Raw genomic sequence first — 22,657 nt, 5'->3', positions numbered from 1 at the left:
GGTGGAAACACAGTCTCTTCAACAAATGATGCTGGGAAAACTGGACAGCTACATGCAAAAAAATGAAATTAGATCATTCTCTAACACCATACACAAAAACAAGCTAAAAATGGGTTAAAAACCTAAATGTGAGACCAGACACTATAAAACTCCTAGAGGAAAACATAGGCAGAACACTCTCTGACATAAATTGCAGCAATGTCTTTTCTGATCTGTCTCCCAGAATAATGGAAATAAAAACAAAAATAAACAAATGGAATCTAATTAAACTCAAAAGCTTTCTCACAGCAAAGGAAACCATAAATAGAATGAAAAGACCACCTACAGACTGGGAGAAAATATCTGCAAATGATTTGAACGACAAGGGATTAGACTCCAAAATTTACAAACAGCTCAAGTGGCTTAATATCATCAAAATAAACAACCCAATCAAAAAATGGGCAGAAGACCTAAACAGACATTTTTCCAAAGAAGACATATGGATGGCCAATGAAAAGATGTTCAATATCACTAATGATTAGAGAAATGCAGATCAAAACTACAATGAGATATCACCTCACACCAGTCAAAATGGCTATCAACAAAAAATCCACAAAGATTAAATGCTGGAGAGGGTGTGGAGAGAAGGGGACCCTCCTATACTGTTGGTGGGAATGTAAATTGGTACAGCCACTATGGAGAACAGTAGAGGTTCCTTAAAAAACTAAAAATAGAGCTACCATATGACCCTGCAATCCTACTCCTGGGCATATATCTGGAGAAAAACATGGTCCAAAAGGCTAAATGCACCGCATTTTTCATTGCATTCATTGTTTACAATAGCCAGGACATGGAAGCAACCTAAATGTCTATCGACAGAGAAATGGATAAAGATGTGGTACATATATACAATGGAATATTACTCAGCCATAAAAAAGAATGAAATCCTGCCATTTGCAGCAACATGGACGGACCTAGAGATTGTCACTGAGTGAAGTATATGATATCACTTATATGCAGAATCTAAAAAGAAATGATACAAATGAACATATATTTACAAAACAGAAAAATTAAATAAATAAATAAATAGGAAAAAAATAAAAACAAAGAACATTTATTGAAATTCCAGGTCTGGCTATCATCTTCTGTCTTTGAATGGTTTTCTTATTTACAGTGATACATCAACTTCAGTGTATGGGCTATAGAAATATAATTGCCATAACTCATTATTAATAATATTTAGTTACTTTTGAGACTCAGTGGAATCTGGTCAACACTAATATAAATAACATGGGCACCTAACTGGCAATAAATAATTAAAATATCAAAATAAGACATATTAAAATATATCACCTTCATGGGTATTGAACAAATAAATCGTTACTCAGAGATCTTATGAAATAATTTAGGATATGTCACTTAATTTTTTTGTGGGGGTCACTTTCTGTAAAGTCACATGAACTTATTTTCAAATAAAAGCAGCTCAGGAAAATAACAACACTTGAATTTGATCTTATGTAAAATGAAGTAGTTCCTTATTATCAATTACTAAAGATAGATTAGAAATGACTAATATGAAACGTAATAAAGTTTCAGTATAATTACGTTATGATAGGAAAAGAACATTTTTGCACTCATTGTACTTTGTTGTTTCAAACATCACTTCTTTTTTGATCTACCTTCTTTTATTTTTTTAACATCTTTATTGGAGTATAATTGTTTTACAATGGTGTGTTAGTTTCTGCTTTATAACAAAGTGAACCAGTTATACATATACATATGTTCCCATATCTCTTCCCTCTTGCGTCTCCCTCCCTCCCACCCTCCCTATCCCACCCCTCTAGGTGGTCACAAAGCACCGAGCTGATCTCCCTGTGCTATGCGGCTGCTTCCCACTAGCTATCTATTTTACATTTGGTAGAGTATATATGTCCGTGCCACTCTCTCACCCTGTCACATCTTACCCCTCCCCCTCCCCATATCCTCAAGTCCATTCTCTAGTAGGTCTGTGTCGTTATTCCCGTCTTGCCACTAGGTTCTTCATGACCTTTTTTTTTTTTTTCCCTTAGATTCCATATATATGTGTTAGCATACTGTATTACTTTTTCTCTTTCTGACTTACTTCACTCTGTATGACAGACTCTAACTCCATCCACCTCACTACAAATAACTCCATTTCGTTTCTTTTTATGGCTGAGTAATATTCCATTGTATATATGTGCCACATCTTCTTTATCCATTCATCTGATGATGGACACTTAGGTTGCTTCCATGTCCTGGCTATTGTAAATAGAGCTGCTATGAACATTTTGGTACATGACTCTTTTTGAATTATGGTTTTCTCAGGGTATATGCCCAGTAGTGGGATTGCTGGGTCGTATGGTAGTTCTATTTTTAGTTTTTAAAGGAACCTCCATACTGTTCTCCATAGTGGCTGTATCAATTTACATTCCCACCAACAGTGCAGGAATGTTCCCTTTTCTCCACACCCTCTCCAGCATTTATTGTTTCTAGACTTTTTGATGATGGCCATTCTGACCGGTGTGAGATGATATCTCATTGTAGTTTTGATTTGCATTTCTCTAATGATTGATGATGTTGAGCATTCTTTCATGTGTCTGTTGGCAATTTGTATATCTTCTTTGGAGAAATGTCTATTTAGGTCTTCTGCCCATTTTTGGATTGGGTTGTTCGTTTTTTTGTTATTGAGCTGCATGAGCTGCTTGTAAATCTTGGAGATTAATCCTTTGTCAGTTGCTTCATTTGCAAATATTTTCTCCCATTCTGAGGGTTGTCTTTTGGTCTTGTTTATGGTTTCCTTTGCTGTGCAGAAGCTTTTAAGTTTCATTAGGTCCCATTTGTTTATTTGTGTTTTTATTTCCATTTCTCTAGGAGTTGGGTCAAAAAGGATCTTGCTGTGATTTATGTCATAGAGTGTTCTGCCTATGTTTTCCTCTAAGAGTTCCACAGTGTCTGGCCTTACATTTAGGTCTTTAATCCATTTTGAGTTTATTTTTGTGTATGGTGTTAGGGAGTGTTCTAATTTCATACTTTTACATGTACCTGTCCAGTTTTCCCAGCACAACTTATTGAAGAGGCTGTCTTTTCTCCACTGTATATGCTCGCCTCCTTTATCAAAGATAAGGTGACCATATGTGCGTGGGTTTATCTCTGGGCTTTCTATCCTGTTCCATTGATCTATGTTTCTGTTTTTGTGCCAGTACCAAACTGTCTTGATTATTGTAGCTTTGTAATATAGTCTGAAGTCAGGGAGCCTGATTCCTCCAGCTCTATTTTTCGTTCTCAAGATTGCTTTGGCTATTCGGGGTCTTTTGTGTTTCCATACATATTGTGAAAGTTTTTGTTCTAGTTCTGTGAAAAATGCCTGTGGTAGTTTGATAGGGATTGCATTGAATCTGTAGATTGCTTTGCGTAGGAGAGTCATTTTCACAATGTTGATTCTTCCAATCCAAGAACATGGTATATCTCTCCATCTATTTGTATCATCTTTGATTTCTTTCATCAGTGTCTTATAATTTTCTGCATACAGGTCTTTTGTCTCCTTAGGTAGGTTTATTCCTAGATATTTTATTCTTTTTGTTGCAATGGTAAATGGGAGTGTTTTCTTAATTTCACTTTCAGATTTTTCATCATTAGTGTATAGGAATGCAAGAGATTTCTGTGCATTAATTTTGTATCCTGCTACTTTACCAAATTCACTGATTAGCTCTAGTAGTTTTCTGGTAGCATCTTTAGGATTCTCTATATATAGTATCACGTCATCTGCAAACAGTGACAGCTTTACTTCTTCTTTTCTGATTTGGATTCCTTTATTTCTTTTTCTTCTCTGATTGCTGTTGCTAAAACTTCCAAAACTATGTTGAATAATAGTGGTGAGAGTGGGCAACCTTGTCTTGTTCCTGATCTTAGTGGAAATGGTTTCAGTTTTTCACCATTGAGGAAAATGTTGACTGTGGGTTTGTCATACATGGCCTTTATTATGTTGAGGTAAGTTTCCTCTATGCCCTTTCTGGAAGGTTTTTGTCATAAATGGGTGTTGAATTTTGTCAAAAGCTTTTTCTGCATCTATTGAGATGATCATATGGTTTTTATTCTTCAGTTTGTTAATATGGTGTATCACACTGATTGATTTGCGTACACTGAAGAATCCTTGTATTCCTGGGATAAACCCCACTTGATCATGGTGTATGATCCTTTAAATGTTTTGTTGGATTCTGTTTCCTAGTATTTTGTTGAGGATTTTTCCATCTATGTTCATCAGTGAAATTGGCCTGCAGTTTTCTTTCTTTGTGACATCTTTGTCTGGTTTTGGTATCAGGGTGATGGTGGCCTCATAGAATGAGTTTGGGAGTGTTCCTCCCTCTGCTATATTTTGGAAGAGTTTGAGAAGGATAGGTGTTAGCTCTTCTCCAAATGTTTGATAGAATTCACCTGTGAAGCCATCTCGTCCATGGCTTTTGTTTGTTGGAAGATTTTTAATCACAGTTTCAATTTCAGTGCTTGTGATTGTTCTGTTTATATTTTCTATTTCTTCCTGGTTCAGTCTCAGAAGGCTGTGCTTTTCTAAGAATTTGTCCATTTTTTCCAGGTTGTCCATTTTATTGGCATGTAGTTGCTTGCAGTACTCTCTCATTATCCTTTTTATTTCTGCAGTGTCAGTTGTTACTTCTCTGTTTCATTTCCAATTCTGTTGATTTGAGTCTTATCCCTTTTTTTATTGATGAGTCTGGCTAATGGTTTATCAATTTTGTTTATCTTCTCAAAGAACCAGCTTTTAGTTTTACTGATCCTTGCTATCATTTCCTTCATTTCTTCTTCATTTATTTCTGATCTGATTTTTATGATTTCTTTCCTTCTGCTAACTTGGGTTTTTTTGTTGTTGTTCTTCTTCTTTCTGTAATTGCTTTAGGTGTAAGGTTAGGTTGTTTATTTGAGATGATTCTTGTTTCTTGAGGTAGGATTGTATTGATATAAACTTCCATCTTAGAACTGCCTTTTTTTGCATCCCATAGGTTTTGGGCCATCATGTTTTCATTGTCATTTGTTTCTAGGTATTTTTGATTTCCTCTTTGATTTCTTCAGTGATCTCTTAGTTATTAAGTATTGTATTGTTTAGCCTCCATGTGTTTATATTTTTTACAGATTTTTTCCTGTAATTGATATCTAGTCTCATAGAGTTGTCATCGGAAAAGATACTTGGTATGATTTCAATTTTCTTAAATTTACCAAGGCTTGGTTTGTGACCAAGATATGTTCTATCCTGGAGACTGTTCCATGAGCACTTGAGAAGGGTAATCTGCTTTTTTTTGGATGGAATGTCCTATAAATATCAATTAAGTCCATCTTGTTTAATGTATCATGTAAAGCTTGTGTTTCCTTATTTATTTTCATTTTGGGTGATCTGTCCATTGGTGAAAGTGGGGTGTTAAAGTCCCCTACTATGATTGTGTTGCTGTCCATTTCCCCTTTCATGGTTCTTAGCATTTGCCTTATGTATTGAGGTGCTCCTATGTTGGGTGCGTAAATATTTACAATTATTATAACTTCTTCTTGGCTCGATCCTTTGTTCATTATGTAATGTCCTTCTTTGTTTCTTGTAATAGTCTTTATTTTAAAGTCTATTTTGTCTGATATGAGAATTGCTACTCCAGCTTTCTTTTGATTTCCATTTGCATGGAGTATCTTTTTCCATCCACTCACTTTCAATCTGTATGTGTCCCTAGGTCTAAAGTGGGTCTCTTGTAGACAGCATATATACAGGTCTTGTTTTTGTATCCATTCAGGCAGTTTATGTCTTTGCTTGGAGCATTTAATCCATTTACATTTAAGGTAGTTATCGATATGTATGTTCCTATTACCATTTTCTTAATTGTTTTGAGTTTGTTATTGTAAGTCTTTTCCTTCTCTTGTGTTTCCTGCCTAGAGAAGTTCCTTTAGGATTTGTTGTAGAGCTGGTTTGGTGGTGCTGAATTCTCTTAGCTTTTGCTTATCTGTAAATGTTTTAATTTCTCCATCGAATCTGAATGAAATTCTTGCTGGTTAGAGTAATCTTGGTTGTAGGTTTTTCCCTTTCATCATTTTAAATATGTCCTGTCTCTCCCTTCTTGCTTGCAGAGTTTCTGCTGAAAGATCACCTGTTAACCTTATGGGGATTCCCTTGTATGTTACTTGTTGCTTTTCCCTTGCTGCTTTTTATTATTTTTTCTTTGTATTAAATTTTTGATAGTTTGATTAATACGTTTCTTGGAGTGTTTCTCCTTGGATTTATCCTGTATGGGACTCTGTGCGTTTCCTGGACTTGATTATTTCCTTACCCATATTAGGGAAGTTTTCAAGTATAATCTCTTCAAATATTTTCTCAGTTCCAGTTTTTTCTCTTCTTCTCGGATCCCTATAATTCAAATGTTGGTGTGTTTAATGTGGTCCCAGAGGTCTCTGAAATTGTCCTCAATTCTTTTCATTCTTTTTTCTTTATTCTGCTCTGCAGTAGCTCTTTCCACTCTTTTATCTTCCAAGTCACTTATCCGTTCTTCTGCCTCAGTTATTCTGCTATTGATTCCTTCTAGAGAATTTTTTATTTCATTTATTGTGTTGTTCATCATTGTTTGCTTGCTCTTTAGTTCTTCTAGGTCCTTGTTAAACGTTTCTTGTATTTTCTTCATTGTATTTCCAAAATTTTATAACATCTTTTCTACCATTACTCTGAACTCTTTTTCACATAGACTGCCTATTTCCTCTTCATTTGTTTGTTCTGGTGGGTTATTACCTTGCTTCTTCATCTGCTGTGTATTTCTCTGTCTTCTCATTTTGCTTAACTTACTGTGTTTGAGGTCTCCATTTTGTTGGCTGCAGGTTTGTAATTCCCATTGTTTTTGGTGTCTGCTCAAGTGGGTAAAGTTTGTTCCATGGGTTGTGTAGGCTTCCTGGTGGAAGGGACTAGTACCTGTGTTCTAGTGGATGAGGCTGGATCTTGTCTTTCTGGTGGGCAGGACCATGTCCAGTGGTGAGTTTTGGGGTGTCTGTGAACTTACTATGATTTTAGGCAGCCTCTCTGCTAATGGGTGGGTTTGTGTTTCTGTCTTGCTAGTTGTTTGCCATAGGGTGTCCAGCACTGTAGCTTGTGCTCATTGAGTGGAGTTTTGTCTTAGTGTTGAGATGGAGATTGCTGGGATAGTTTTTGCTGTTTGATATTACATGGTGCTGGGAGGTCTCCAGTGGACCAATGTGCTGAACTCAGCTCTCTTACCTCAGCAGCTCAGACCTGATACCTGGCCAGAGCACCAAGACCCTGTCAGCCAAACAGCTCAGAAGAAAAGGGAGAAAAAGAAAGAATAAAAAATAATATAAAATAAAGTTATTAAAATTGAAAAAAATTACTAAAAATAAAAAAGTAAGAAAAAAAATGAAAGAATGAAAGAAAGAAGAGAGCAACCAAACCAAGAAACAAATCCTCCAATGATAACAAGCTCTAAAAACTATAGTCAAAAACAAAAAACGGACAGTCAGAGCCCTAGGACAAATGGGAAAGGAAAAGCTATACAGACAAAATCACACAAAGAAGCATACACATACTCACAAAAAGAGAAAAAGGAAAAAAAAGAAAAAAATATATATATATATAAAATAAAAAAAGGAAGAGAGCAACCAGATCAATAAACAAATCTACCAATGATAATAAGCTCTAAATACTAAAGTATGATAAAAATAAAACCAGAAACAAATTAGATGCAGAAAGCAAACCCCAAGTCTACAGTTGCTCCCAAAGTCCACCACCTCAATTTTGGGATGGTTTGTTGTCTATTCAGGTATTTCAGAGATGCAGGGTACATCAAGTTGATTGTGGAGATTTAATCCACTGCTCCTGAGGCTGCTGGGAGAAAGTTCCCTTTCTCTTCTTTGTTCACACAGCTCCTGGGGTTCAGCTTTGGATTTGGCCCTGCCTCTGCATGTAGGTCGCCTGAGGGCGTTTGTTCCACCCCAGACAGGATGGGGTTAATATAGCAGCTTATTAAGGGTCTCTGGGTCACTCAAGTTCGGGGGAGGGAGGGGTACAGAATGCGGGGTGAGGCTACAGGTGGCAGAGGCCGGTGTGATGTTGAAACAGCCTGAGGCGCACTGTGTGTTCTCCTGGAGAAGTTGTCCCTGGATCACGGGATCCTGGCAGTGGCGGGCTGCACAGGCTCCTGGGAGGGGAGGTGTGGAGAGTGACCTGTACTTGTACACAGGATTCTTCGTGGCTGCAACAGCAGCCTTAGCATTTCATGCCCGTCTCTGGTGTCCGCGCTGATAGCCACAGCTCACGCTCGTCTCTGGAACTCATTTAGGCAGTTCTCTGAATCCCCTCTCCTCGCGCACCCTGAATTATGGTCTGTTGCCTCTTAGGCAGGTCCAGACTTTTTCCTGGACTCCCTCCCAGCTAGCTGTGGTGCACTAGCCCCCTTCAGGCTGTGTTCACGTAGCCAACCCCAGTCCTCTCCCTGGGATCTGACCTCTGAAGCCTGAGCCTCAGCTCCCAGCCCCCACCCACCCCAGCAGGTGAGCAGACAAGCCTCTCAGGCTGGTGAGTGCTGGTCAGCACTGATCCTCTGTGCAGGAATCTCTCCACTTTGCCCTCTACACCCCTGTTGCTGTGCTCTCCAACGTGGCTCTGAAGCTTTCCCCCCACCCACCCCCAATTTCCACCAGTGAAGGGGCTTCCTAGTGTGTGGAAACTTTTCCTCCTTCACAGCTCCCTCCCCGAGGTGCAGTCCCATCCCTATTCTTTTGTCTCTGTTTTTCCTTTTTTTCTTTTGCCCTACCCAAGTACATGGGGAGTTTCTTGCCTTTTGAGAAGTCTGAGGTCTTCTGCCAGCGTTCAGTAGGTGTTCTGTAGGAGTTGTTCCACATGTAGATGTATTTTTGTTGTATTTGTGGGGACGAAGGTGATCTCCACGTCTTACTCCTCTGCCATCTTGAAGGTGCCCCCTCAAGGTGATTTCGGTCAATTAATTTTTGTTTAATTTATTTTTATTTTATTTTTATTTTTGGCTGTGTTGGGTCTTCGTTGCTGTATGCGGTCTTTCTCTGGTTGTGGCGAGTGGGGGCTACTCTTCATTGCAGTGCACGGGCTCCTCATTGCAGTGACTTCTCTTGTTGTGGAGCATGGGCTCTAGGCACGCGGGTTTCATTAGTTGTGGCACACGTGCTCTAGAGCGCAGGCTCAATAGTTGTGGTGCACAGGCTTAGTTGCTCCGTGTCATGTGGGATCTTCCCAGGCCAGGGCTCTAACCCGTGTCCCCTGAATTTGGAGCAGATTCTTACCCACTGAGCCACCAGGGAAGCCTCTCGGTCAAGTAATTTTTGACAAGGTTGTAAAGTCAATTCAACAGGGGAAAATTGTCTTTTGAAAAAATGCTACTGGAGCAATTGAATGTCTATCTATATACAAACAACACCACCAACAAAACCCTTACAACATTATCTTATACCAAAAAATTTAGCTGGCAATGAATTATAAACGTAAATGTAAGAACTTAAAATATAAAACTTCTAGAAAGAAACACAGAAGAGAATTTTAGTGACCATGATTTTTTGAAAAAGATAAATTAGATTTTATTAACATTTAAAACGTTTGTTCTTCAAAAGACACCATTAAGAAAATAAAAAGACCCTTCTGTCTGGGGGAAAATAGAGTCAATTTTGCTACAACAATTGTTTTGACAAGGCAAATTTGTTCCCATGTGATATATTAGGGGACAATTTGAGAATGACATGAATTTCTTTTTTTTCTTCTTCCAGTTTTATGGAGATATAACTGACATACAACACTACATAAGTTTAAGGAGTACAGCATACGATATGACTTACAGACCTCATGAAATGATTAACACAATAAGTTTAGTGAACATCCATCATCTCATATAGATACAAAATTAAAGAAATAGAAAAAATTTTCCATGTGATGAAAGCTCTTTGGATTTACTCACTTAACTTTCATATGTAACATACAACAGTGTTACTTATATTTATCATGTTGTATGTTACATCCCTGGTACTTTTTTATCTTATAATTGGAGGTTTGTACCTTTTAACTGCCTTCATCCAAGTCCCTCTCCCCACAACCCCAGTCTCTGGTCGCCATAAAGCTGATCTCTTTTCTATGAGTTTGTTTGTTCCCCGTTACATAACATAATGATTTAATATTTCTATATATTTCAAGATGATCATCATGATAAGTCAAATTACAATAGGTCACCATACAAAGATATTACATACTTATTGAATCTTCCCCATCTGTACATTTCATACATATGACTCATATTTTGCACCTGGAATTTTCTACCTGTTAATCTCCATCACCTGTTTCTCTCCTCCCTGCACCCACTTCCCTTCTGGCAATCATGTGTTTCTTCTCTGTTGTTTTGTTACATTTGTTCATTTGTTTTTTGGATCCCACATACAAATGAAATCATACATTATTTGTCTTTCTCTGTCTGACTTATTTCACTTAGCATAATATGCTCCAGGTCCATCTATGCTGTCACAAATGGTGAGATTTCATTCTTTTTTATGGCTGGTCATATTCCATTGTATGTATATATCACGTCTTCTATATAGATCCATCTATTGGTGGGCACTAAGTTTGCTTTCATATCTTGGCTATTGTAAGTAATGCTGCAAAGAACATAGGTGTACATACATCTTTTCTAATTAGTGTTCTCATTTTCTTCAGCTAAATAACCAGGAGTGAAATAGCTAGATTTTATGGTTGTTCTATTTTAATTTTTTTTGAGGAATCTCCATACTATTTTCCAGAGTGGCTGCACAATTTACATTCCCATTGATAGTGCACAGGTGTTCCCTTTTTTCCCACAATTTTCCAATGCTTGCTGTTTGTTATCTACTTTATAATAGCCACTATGCCATGTTTGAGGAGATAGCATGTGGTTTTGATTTGCATTTCCAGAATGATTAGTGATGTCAATCATCTTTTTAAAAAATTTATTTTATTGAAGTATAGTTGATTTACAATGTGTTAATTTCTACTGTGCATCAAAATGATTCAGTTATACATACATATATATGTATATATATATATCTATATATATATATTCTTTTTCATATTCTTTTCCATTATAGTTTATCACAGAATACTGAATTCCCTGTGCTATACAGTAGCACCTTGTTGTTCATCCATTCTTTATATAGTAGCTTGCATCTGTTAATCCCAAACTCCCAATCCACCCGTTCTGCACCCCCAACCCCCTTGGCAACCAGAAGTCTGTTCTCTATGTCTGTGAGTGTTTCCTTTTCATAGATAAGTTCATTTGTGTCATATTTTAGATGTTACATATAAGTGATATCATATGGCATTTGTCTTTCTCTTTCTGACTTACTTCACTTAATATGATCATCTCTAGGTCCATTTATGTTGCTGCAAATGGCATTATTTCATTCTTTTTTATGGCTGAGTAGTATTCCATTGTATATATGTATCACATCTTCTTTATCCATTCATCTGTCTATGGATATTTAGGTTGTTTCCATGTCTTGGCTATTGTAAATAGTGCTGCAATGAACATTGGGAGGCATGTATATTTTTGCATTATAGTTTTATGGTTTTCTTGGGATATATGCTGAGGAGTGGGATTGCTGGATAATATGGCAACTATATTTTTAGTTTTTTGAGGAACCTCCATACTGTTTTCCATAGTGGCTACACCAATTTACACTCCCAGCAACTGTGTAGGAGGGTTCCCTTTTCTCCACACCCTCTCCAGCATTTATTGTTTGCAGATTTTTTGATGACGGCCATTCTGTATGTCAAGGATCTTTTAATGTGTTTGTTGGCCATTTGTATGTTTTCCTTGAAAAAAATGTCTTCAGGTGCTTTGCCCATTTTTAAATTATTTTTTTCAAATAACTGTTAGGCAAATGACAGTTTAAATTTTATTTCTTTTATTGAGTATAGGTGATTTATAATATTTTGTTAGTTTCAAGAGTATAACATAGTGATCCAAAATTTTTATAGATTACACCCATTCATAGTTTATATATTATAGAGTATTGGCTACATTCCCTGTGCTATACAATGTATCCTTGTAGCTTATTTATTTTTTACATGGTAGTTTATACCTCTTAATCCTCTGTCCCATTTTGCCCCTCCCTCCTTCCCTCTCCCTACTAGCAACCACTAGTTTGTTCTCTATATCTGAGAGTCTGTTTCTTTTTTGTTATATTCATTAGTTTTATTTTTTAGATTCCACATATAAAATATATACAGTATTTGTCTTTCTCTATCTGACTTATTTCACTAAGCATAATACCCTCCAGGTCCATCCATGTTGTTTCAAACGGCAAATTTTCATTCTTTCTTATGGCTGAGTAGTATTCCGTTGTATTGGGGTGTATATCTGTATATATCTATATATCTATATCTATATCTATATATCTCACATCTTCTTTACCCATTCACCTGTTGATGGATACTTAGGTTGCATCCATTTCTTGGCTGTTGTAAATAATATTTCTATGAACATTGGGGTGTATATATCTTTTCAAATTAGTGTTTTCGTTTTCTTCAGATATATACCCAGGAGTGAAATTGCTGGATCATACGGTAGTTCTAAGTTTTTTGAGGAACTCCCCTACTATTTTTCCACAGTGGCTGCACCAAATTTATATTCCCACCAACAGTGTATAAGGGTTCCCTTTTTTCCACATCCTCTCCAACATTTGTTATTTGTAGACTTTCTGATGATAGCCATTCTGACAGATGTGAGGTGATATCTCACTGTGGTTTTGATTTGCAATGTTGAGCATCTTTTCACATGCCTGTTGGATATCTGTATGTCTTCTTTGCAGAAATGTCTATTCAGGTCTCCTTCCCATTTTTTTGATAGTGTTGTTTGTTTTCTCAATATTGAGTTGTATAAGTTATTTTTATATTTTGGATATAATGCCTTGTCAGTCACAACATCTGCAAATATTTACTCCCACTTCATAGGTTGTCTTTTTGTTTTGTTGATAGTTTCCTTTGCTGTTCAAAAGCTTTTAAGTTTGATTAGGTCTCATTTGTTTATTTTTGCTTTTATTTCTTTTGCCATGGGAGTCTGATCTAAGAAAATACTGCTACGATTTATGTCAGAGAATATTTTGCCTACGTTCCCTTCTAGAAGTTTTATGGTGTCATGTCTCATATTTAGGTCTTTAAGCCACATTTAGTTTTTTTATGCATATTGTGTGAAAGAGTTTTCTAATTTCATTGATTGACATGTAGCTTTCCAGCTTTCTGAGAACAACTTGTTAAAGAGACTGTCTTATCCATTGTATATTCTTGCCTACTTTGTTGTAGATTAATTGACCATAGGTGCGTGGATTTATCTCTGGGCTCTGTATTCTGCTTCATTGATCCATACGTCTGTTTTTGTGCCAATACCATGCTGCTTTGATTACTGAAGCTTTGTAGTATTGTCTGAAGTCTGGGAGGGTTATGCCTCCAGCTTTGTTCTTCTTCTCAGGATTGCTTTGGCAATTCTGGGTCTTCTGTGGTTCCATATAAATTTTAGGATTATTTGTCCTAGTTCTGTGAAAAATGTCATAGGGATCACATTAAATCTGTAGATTGCTTTGGGTAGTATGGCCATTTTAACAATATTCATTCTTCCAATCCAAGAGAACAGGATATCTTTCCATTTCTTTTAATTATCTTCAGTTTCCTTTATCAATGTTATATAGTGCTTAGTGTATAGGACTTTCACCTCTCTGGTTAAGTTACTCCTAGGTATTTTATTTTATTTTTTTTGATGGGATTTTAAATGGAATTATTTTTTACGTTCTCTTTTTGATATTGTATTGTTAGTGAAAAGAAATGGAACAGATTTATTTATATTAATCTTGTATCCTGCTACCTTGATGAATTGATTTATTAGTTTTTGTGTGGAGACTTTAGGGTTCTCTATATAGAGTACCATGTCAACTGCAAAGAGTGACAGTTTTACCCCTTCCCTTCCAATTTAGGATACCTTTTATTTCTTTTTCTTGTTAGGCTGCTATGGATAGGACTTCCAATACTATGTTGAATAGAAATGGTGACAGTGGGCATCTTAGTCTTGCTACTGAATTTAGTCGGAAGGCTATCAGCTTTTCACCATTAAATTATGTTCACTGTGGTTTGCTGTAGATGGCTTTTATTATGTTGAGGTATGTCCCCTCTATACCCACTTTAGTGAGAATTTTTATCATAAATGGATGTTGAATTTTATCAAAAATTTTTTTTCTGAGTCTATTGAGATGATCATGTTTTTGTTAATGTGGTGTATCACATTGATTTTTTTATGTCAAACCGTTCTTGTGACCCTGGAATGAATCCAACTTAGTCATGGTGTAAGATCTTTTTCTAAGTATTCTTGGATTTGGTTTGCTAATATTTTGTTAAGAATTTTTCATCTATATTCATCAAAGATATTGGCCTATAATTTTTTTTTGGCAGTGTCTTTTTCTGGTTTTAGTATCAGGGTGATGGTGGCTTCATAAAATGAATTTGGGACTGTTCTCTCCTCTTCAATTTTTTGGAATTGTTTGAGCAAAATATGCATAACTTATTTGTATGCTTGGTATTCCCCAGCTCTTAGATTCATTGATCTTTTCTATTTTTTTTAGTCTCTATTTTATTTATTTCTGCTCTGATATTTATGATTTCTTTCATTCTACTAACTTTAGGTTTCACTTGTTCTTTTTCTAGTTCCTTTGGGTATAAAGTTAGATTTTCTATTTGAGATTTTTTGTTTCTTGAGGTAGGTTTGTATCACTATTTATAAATTTCTCCCTTAGAACCACCTTTGCTGTGTCCCATAGATTTTGGACCATTGTGTTTTCATTTTCATATGTCTCCCATATTCTTTTATTTATTCTTTCATTTCTTCAGTGATCCATTGGTTTAGTAGCTTATTGTTTAGCCTCCATGTGTTTGTGTTTTTTGCAGATTTTTTTCTTGTAGTTGATTTCTAGTCTCATAGTGTTGTGGTTAGAAAAGTTGCTTGATATTGTCTCAATTTTCTTAAATTTACTGAGACTAGTTTTGTGGTCTAGCATGTGACATATCCTGGAGAATTTTCAACATGCACGTGAAAAGAATGTGTAATCTGCTGCTTTTGGATGGAATGTTCTATCTATATCTATAATCTACTTATCTATCATCTATTAAATTCATCTGGTCTTAATGGGTCATTTAAGGCCAGTGCTTCCTTGTTGATTTTCTGTCTAGATGATCTGTCCGTTGATGTAAGTGGGCTGTTAAAGTCCCTTACTATTATTGTGTTACTGTCAATTTCTCTCTTTATGTCTGTTAATATTTGCTTTATGTATTTAGGTGGTCCTCTGTTGGGTGCATATATATTTGCAATTGTTATATCTTCTTCTTGGATCAATCCCTTTATCACTATGCAATGTCCTTTGTCTCTTGTTACAGTCTTTGTTTTAAAGTCTATTTTGTCGATATAAGTATTGATGCACCAGCTTTCTTTTGATTTCCATTTTCATGGAATATCTTTTTCCATCCTTTCAGTTTCAGTCTGTGTGTAGCTTTAGATCTAAAGTCAGTCTCTTATAAGCAGCATATATATGGGTCTTGTTTTTGTATCCATTCAGCCAGTCTATATATTGGGATTGGAGCATATTGTTCATATAAATTTGTAGTAATTATTGATATATATGTACTGATTGCCATTTTGTTAATTGTTTTGGGGTTGTTTTGTAGTTATTTTTTGTTCTTTTGTTCTTTTGTTCTCTTCTTTTATGATTAGATGACTATCTTTAGTGTTATGTTTGGATTCCTTTCTATTTTGTGTGTATTTATCATTATAGATTTTTGGTTTGTAATTGTCATGAGGTATACATTATTTTAAGTTTCTGATCTCTCAAGTTCAAATGAATTTTAACAACACTGTATTTTTATCCTCCCACAACATTTATTGGTTTTGACCTCATATTTTACATCTTTTTCTTTTGTGTATACCTTAACTAGTTATTGTGGATATATATTTGATTTGACTACATTTGTCTTTTAACCTTCTTACTAGCTTATATGTGGTTGATTTACTGCCTTTACTATACATTGCCTTTACCAATGAGATTTTTTCTTTTGTAATTTTCCTGTTTCTAGTTGTGGCCTTTTCTTTTTCAATTAGAGAAGTCCCTTTAACATTTGTTGTAAAACTGGTTTGGTGGTGCCGAACTCTTTTAGCTTTTGCTTGTCCATGAAACTCTTTATCTCTCTATCAAATCTGAATGAAAGCCTTGCTGGGTGTGTATTCTTGGTTGTAGCTTTTTGCCTTTCATCTCATTAAATATATTGTACCAGTCCCTTCTCACCTGCAGAATTTCTTCTTAAAAGTCAGCAGATAGCTTTATGAGAGTTTCCTTTTATGTAACTTGTTGCTTTTCCCTTGTTGCTTTTTAATACTCCCTCTTTAATTTCTTACATTTTAACTGCAATGTGCCTTGGTCTGGTACTCTTTGGCTTGATCCTGTATGGGACACTCTGTGCTTTCTTAACCTGGATGTTTGTTTTCTCTTCCAGCTTAGGGACATTTTCATCTTTTATGTCTTCAAATATGTCCTCTGCCCCTACTCTCTCTCTTCTCCTTCTGAGACCGCCTTATAATGTGAATGGTAGGAAACTGTCCTCATTTCTTTTTATTCTTTTTTCTGTTCAACTTCAATCATTTCCACTATTCTGTCTTCCAGTTCACTGATCCGTTCCTCTGTATCATCTAATCTACTATTTGTTCCTTCCAGTGTATTTTGAAATTTCAGTTATTATTTTCTTCACCTCTCTTTGGTTCTTCTTTGTATTTTCTCTTTGTTGAAGATTTCTAAATTCTTATTCTGTTCATCCAATGTTCTCCTGAGTTTCTGCACATCTTTACAGTCATTCCCTTGAACCCTTTATTGGGTAGATTGCTTATCTCCACTTCACCTAGTTTCTCTTCTGGGTTTTACCTTGTTCCTTTTTTTTTGGAGCTTATTCCTCTGTCACCTAATTTTGCCTAATTTGCTGTTTTTATATCAATTATTTGGTAGGTTGGTTACATTTTCCAATCTTGGAGAAGGGACCTTTTGTAGGAGATGTCCTATGCTTCCCAGCAGTGCACTCCCATCTGGTTACCAGAGCTTTATGCTCTGGGGTGCCCCCTAGGTAGGCTGCATGTGTCCTTCTGTGGTGGTGGACTGACTACTATGGACTATCTAGCAGTTTTGGTTGGTTCCTGGTCCAGTTGGTGGCCAGAACCTGTCTTGTGCAGAGGCTGCTGGCCACTGGTGAGTGGGGCCAGGTCATGAGATGGCTGGCTGTGGAGCCTCAGGGGGTCCCAGGGCTAGTGTTGGCCTATTGGTAGGTGGAGTCAAGTTCTGGGGTGGGTGGTTGTGAAGCTGGGGTTCCTGGATCTAGTATCAATCTGCTGGTAGGGGGGACTGGCTCCTGACATGGCTGGCTTGAGGGTCCAGGGTATCCTAAAGCTGGTGTCGGCTCACTTGTGATTGGAGCTGGATCCTGGTGTGCATTGCTGAGGGTTCCAAAGTGTCTTGGAGCTGGTGTCAACCTGCTGGTAGGCAGGCCAGGGCCCAGGATGTCCTGGGAGTAGTGCTGGCCCATGGGTGGGTGGACCCAGAACCCAGGTCCTGGGGAGCATGATGTGAAGTTTGCACTGACTGATAGTCAATTGCATCCACAAGAAACACTAGGTGAATGCAGAAAACTGCACCCATTTGAACTGAACCATAGAGGTATACACAAAATGAACACACATCCATTAAAAACTTAGCAGTTACCTTAATTCACTGTGTTATCTTTTAAGTTTTCATATTTGTGGATATCTATATAAACAGATAGATATAGATATCAACATTCAAAACAGATCTAAATATCTTGATTCAAAAAGGCCAAGCAGTGCATGTAAAAGTAAAGCTTTAAGTATTAAAGAGAAGTTTGAAATAATAAAGTAATTTTAAAGGAATGAGAGAACATGTGGTAGCTCCTCAGCAACAGGCATAAAGGAATATACATTGCAGACCATCAGAGAAAACACTGAAAAGATAAATAAAGTCCATCACTGGAACAACTTCAAGTGTTGCACAGTCAATAAGAAGAGGGCCTAAAAAAATAGAAGCAGTGGAAAAATTGTGCATATGGGTTAAAAACCAAACTGAAAAAATTAGAAACTTTTTCCACAAAGAGAAAGCACTACCTGTATTCAAAAAGCTTAAATATAAATTGCTGTAGCCTACAAAATTGGGTCCTTCATACTAGTATTGGCTAGTATGGTGGTGTCAAATAGTGCTAGATCTGTAAGGCTGGAAACACAATTCTAGAGTGACTTGTTATTTTTCTATCAGGATTTGGATGGTATTTTTACAGTCTTTTGGCATTCATTATAGCTTTTAAAAATAACCTAACAGTGTTGTCATCCTTCTAGGAAGGTCATCATTTTCTCTCCAGTTGCTTTCAACATCTTCTTTGTCTTTGAGGTTTGCCATTTCATTATGCTGGGTCTAGACATGGATGTCACATTATTTTTGCTACTTGGAATCTGTTGGCCTCCTTGAATTGTGGATTAATGTGATTGATGAATTCTGGAAAATTCTCAGCCATTATCTCTTCAAAATCCCATTTCTCTCCTCTACTATTGATACTTCAATTAAACATATGTTGGAGTTTCTCATTATATCCTTGTTACTGTTTAACTCACTCTCTTTCATATTTTCTATTTCTTTTTCGCTCCTGCATCTGGATAATTTATTATGATGAATATTTCATTTCACTAATTCTCTCTTCACTTGTGTCTATATGCTTCTAGTCCCATTTACTGAGTTTTCAGCAGGTGGCAGAAATAGAAAACTGGTACAAGAGAATTGTAAAACCAGAAAATTATTGTTAACATTTGAGTGACACCAATAAAGACGATTCATTCAGCTATTTGTCATGGTCCCTAACTTGTCAGTATGGATTACCTCAGAAGCAAATCATAAGCCAAGAATTTAAGTGCATGTAATATGTTTGGGGTGTGATCTCAAGAAACACTGGTATGGAATTGAAGAAGTGAGACAGGAAAAGAAGGAAGCTAACAAAGGGCTTACTATCAAGCAAGTTACCATTGAAAGCAACTGAAGCATAATACTTCTGAAGAACTCTGGAAGAACAGTGTTTCTCCAACTTTAGAATGTATAAACATCACCTATTTAAGCACAGATTCTTTGGCCCCACTCCAAGAGATTTTGATACAGTAATTTTAGAGTGGATTCTAAGAATTTGCATTTCTAACCAACTCTCAAGCAATGGTGATGTTGATGTTACAAGTCAGTGGATCACACCTTAAGCAGTGGTGTAGAACACACTTCTGAGGACATTATCCTGCTCCAGAGGCAAGGGAACTGGGGTGTTTATTCACCATCTACCATCAGTCATTGCTCTAAAAAGACCACTTTCAGACAGTATTAATACCCTGGTACTTCCTGCCTGCCTGCACATAGGCCAAACAGGTATCTGCAGCCAGGAGAAACTCCTCAGGGAATGAGTCAAATGTGCTGGCAGTTGGAAATCAGGTTGGCATGTATTGAAATGGAAAGTGCCAAGGTAATGTGAACAGAGTACTGACATTTGCCATACTGCTATATATGGTGTCATGGGGAAAATAAACATTAAACAAGAAATTACACAAATAACTTACAATTACGATGTGCTGTAAAAGTAAATTACATGAGACTACCCCTAAATATAGCTTCATATTATTTCAGGTGGCAGCTTTTCACAAACTGTTAAACACAAACTCCAGATCGATATTATATACAATAGCCATTATTGGATGTACAGTATTTTATTTGAAGTCACTGTGATTGACAGTTTATATTATAAGTGTGTGCAGAATCATTAAGTTTTCCATTTTGTTTCATTTGGATGAAACTTAGCTAGGATTACTTTGTTCTATAAACCTTAAATTGCAAATATGGAAGAAAGCTATGTTTACCTCAGTTAATTTTTTTCATTAAATTGTTTCACCAAGAGAAACTCTAAACTAGTATTTTGAGAAGTATGTTATAATCTATTCTGTTATATAAGATATGTCCTCTTTATTTTGTAAATCTGTACTCACTTTCCTATCCAAATATATTTATTTCCCTAAAGAGTTAGCAACTACAATGTTAAGGAGTAGTCCATAAAAATTCAGGGGTTCCAAGAGCACCTTCAGATTTGATAATTTGTTGGAAGGACTCAGAACTCACTGAAAGCTGTTATATTCACAGTTACAGTTTATTACAAGGAAAGGAGACATTAAAATCAGCCCAGGTAAGAGGCACTTAGTACAGAGTCTAAGAAAGTAATACAGAGCTTCCAGTCTTCTACAAGTCATGGACAGTGTTATTTTCCTGGTATCAATGTGTGACAACACACAGGACTGCCAACCAGGGAAGCTCACCTGAGCCTTGGTGTCCAGAGCCTTTACTCTGGCTCTATCACAGTGGCATGACTGACAGCCCACATGGCTGATTTCAGTTTCTGACCCCTTAGGAAGTTGAGCTGATATTGCTTGACTCAAAGTCCCATCCTAAATCACACTGTTAACTATCTGGCTTGGCCCAAGGTCCCAAGGCAAACAAAGACCCTTCTATCAGCCATGACACTCCAAGAGCTTAGAGATTACCTCACAAAAGTCAAGGGTAAAAAACCAGATCTCTTTTGGGGCAAGTTTAAATTCTTTACTACACTAAACCTCACCCTGCTATCATTGTGTGCAGTCATTACACTAAATAGCCCCTATATTTTTCTTTACCTTACTAATTTTAACTGCCACATTACGATATTGATAAAAATGTAACTAGGTGTGAACTTTTGTAATGAATGTGCTTTTAATAACTGCTAGACTTTGATTTGTATTTGGGGAAAAAATCAGTTTACATGATATTTGAAACAACCCAAGATTCAAAGCTCAATCTTATTCTAGTATAACCAGTATAGTCTTCTTTTCCATATATAGGTCTTCATTACTACAATATGTCATATTTTACAAAGCAATGCTCAGGACAATCAATCCACTATGGAATACTTTTTATTGAATATCAGGAAGAAAATCTGGTCTTTTGAAAAACTATCAGTGTACATCAGATAATTATATTACCCTTTCATGAGATGATTACCCTACTTTAAGAAAATTATTTTAGAGTTCATTGTGCTCTCTCTGAGGCAGCAAAGAGAGCTTCCTAAAACTAGCTAAAAACCTAAAGATTGCTACTGTTTAAATATTAGCTATTGGTGTTTCTAAATTGTTATGTTTCAGATCACCTCTGTAAAACAAACTATTGAGTGATATGTGTACATGTAAAAATGCAGCATCTAATCATCCTTTAACAGAAACTCCTAACAATTTTATTTTTGTTACAGTTAGATATCAGAATGCCCCCTGCTGGTCACTTTGTAATATACCCATACAAATGTCCATTTTCTAAAATGACTGGTGTGAACATTTAAAATCTTGACAAAAAAAAAAATAAGTGTTATGTTAGAAACAAAGCCTATATTTTACAAATGAGAAATTCTGATGCAATATTTATGAAAATCTTATGTAATATTAAAATTAGTAAACATAAATTATTTTCCAAGGTTGATCAATTCTTTTACAAAAGCATTAAAACTTTTTTTTTAATCTTGAAGAGAAAACCCATTCCTCTGAATTAATATAAGCACCAAGAAAAAATGTTCTCCAAATTAGAAAAAAAATACTTTATCTAAAAATTAGTGCCAGAATTTTTAATGATGGTATAATAAGAGAAATAGCTAAGAAAATTCTTATAATTAAGTTATAAAACATATTTAGTATTATTTAGTATTATTTTCTGTCTTAAGCTCTTGGGAGAGAACATTTTTGCCAAAAGATGCAACAGCACTAAATTTTAAAATAAATGCAACAAAGAAGGAAGTAATTAAACATATTTTTAATCCATAAACAGCAGCATATCATAATGTAATGAATAGTCACCATAAGAATGATAGATAGTAAATTTACATACATATTATTTTCTAAAAAACTTTGACATACTAAAGCTATTAAAAATACCTATGGGAAATTAAAGCATAAATTAATATTATTAAATTAAAAAATACATCTTCTGAATACTTCCACTTAGTTGCTTAGCTATGAAAATATTCTTTCTTTATTATGTTAATAAAATTCTAAACATTAAACCAAATGCAAAATCTTAGGCTGAGGTTTTAGAATATTAGTTGTTTTTAAGGATTTCCTGCCCTCCAGTGGTATCTGCCTTAATATTTTCATTGCACCTTTCTACGTTACAAAAAGAAGACACATCTTTTCTACATTTACATTTTGAAATTATATCACATTGTATGGCAGCATCTAATTTTTCTTCCATTAGAGGTCCACTCTCCGTTTGTATCCATGCATCACACCTTGCAACCTGTAGAATGCAATTATTATTGGTTATGTTTTGCAATATATGTGCTGAATTACACTGAGACTGTGGAAACTGATCTATATTACTATTCATTGAGAACTGGTTAAAATTCTCATTTTGTTTATGGAATTTGGCATTGTTTTTAATAATCCTATCACACGGAAGTTTCTCCATGCTTTCTAAATAAAAATTAGTAGTTATTTCTTTGGTTTGA

At 35.8% G+C, this 22,657-nt stretch overlaps 1 protein-coding gene across 1 annotated transcript in view; it reads right to left on the bottom strand.

The window, feature by feature from the left end:
- Positions 1 to 14,891: 14,891 nt before the first annotated feature.
- Positions 14,892 to 22,657, bottom strand: part of REDIC1 (regulator of DNA class I crossover intermediates 1) — an 80,707-nt gene continuing 72,941 nt past the window's right edge. The window contains 1 exon segment of the mRNA XM_082349510.1: positions 14,892 to 22,655. Coding sequence (XP_082205636.1) covers positions 22,249 to 22,655 — 407 coding nt within the window. The 3' untranslated portion in view covers positions 14,892 to 22,248.

Source organism: Balaenoptera borealis (assembly GCF_965194805.1).
Source record: "Balaenoptera borealis genome assembly, chromosome: 13".
NCBI classification, from domain to species: Eukaryota; Metazoa; Chordata; class Mammalia; order Artiodactyla; family Balaenopteridae; genus Balaenoptera; species Balaenoptera borealis.
This window is presented reverse-complemented; position numbering and strand designations above follow the sequence as displayed.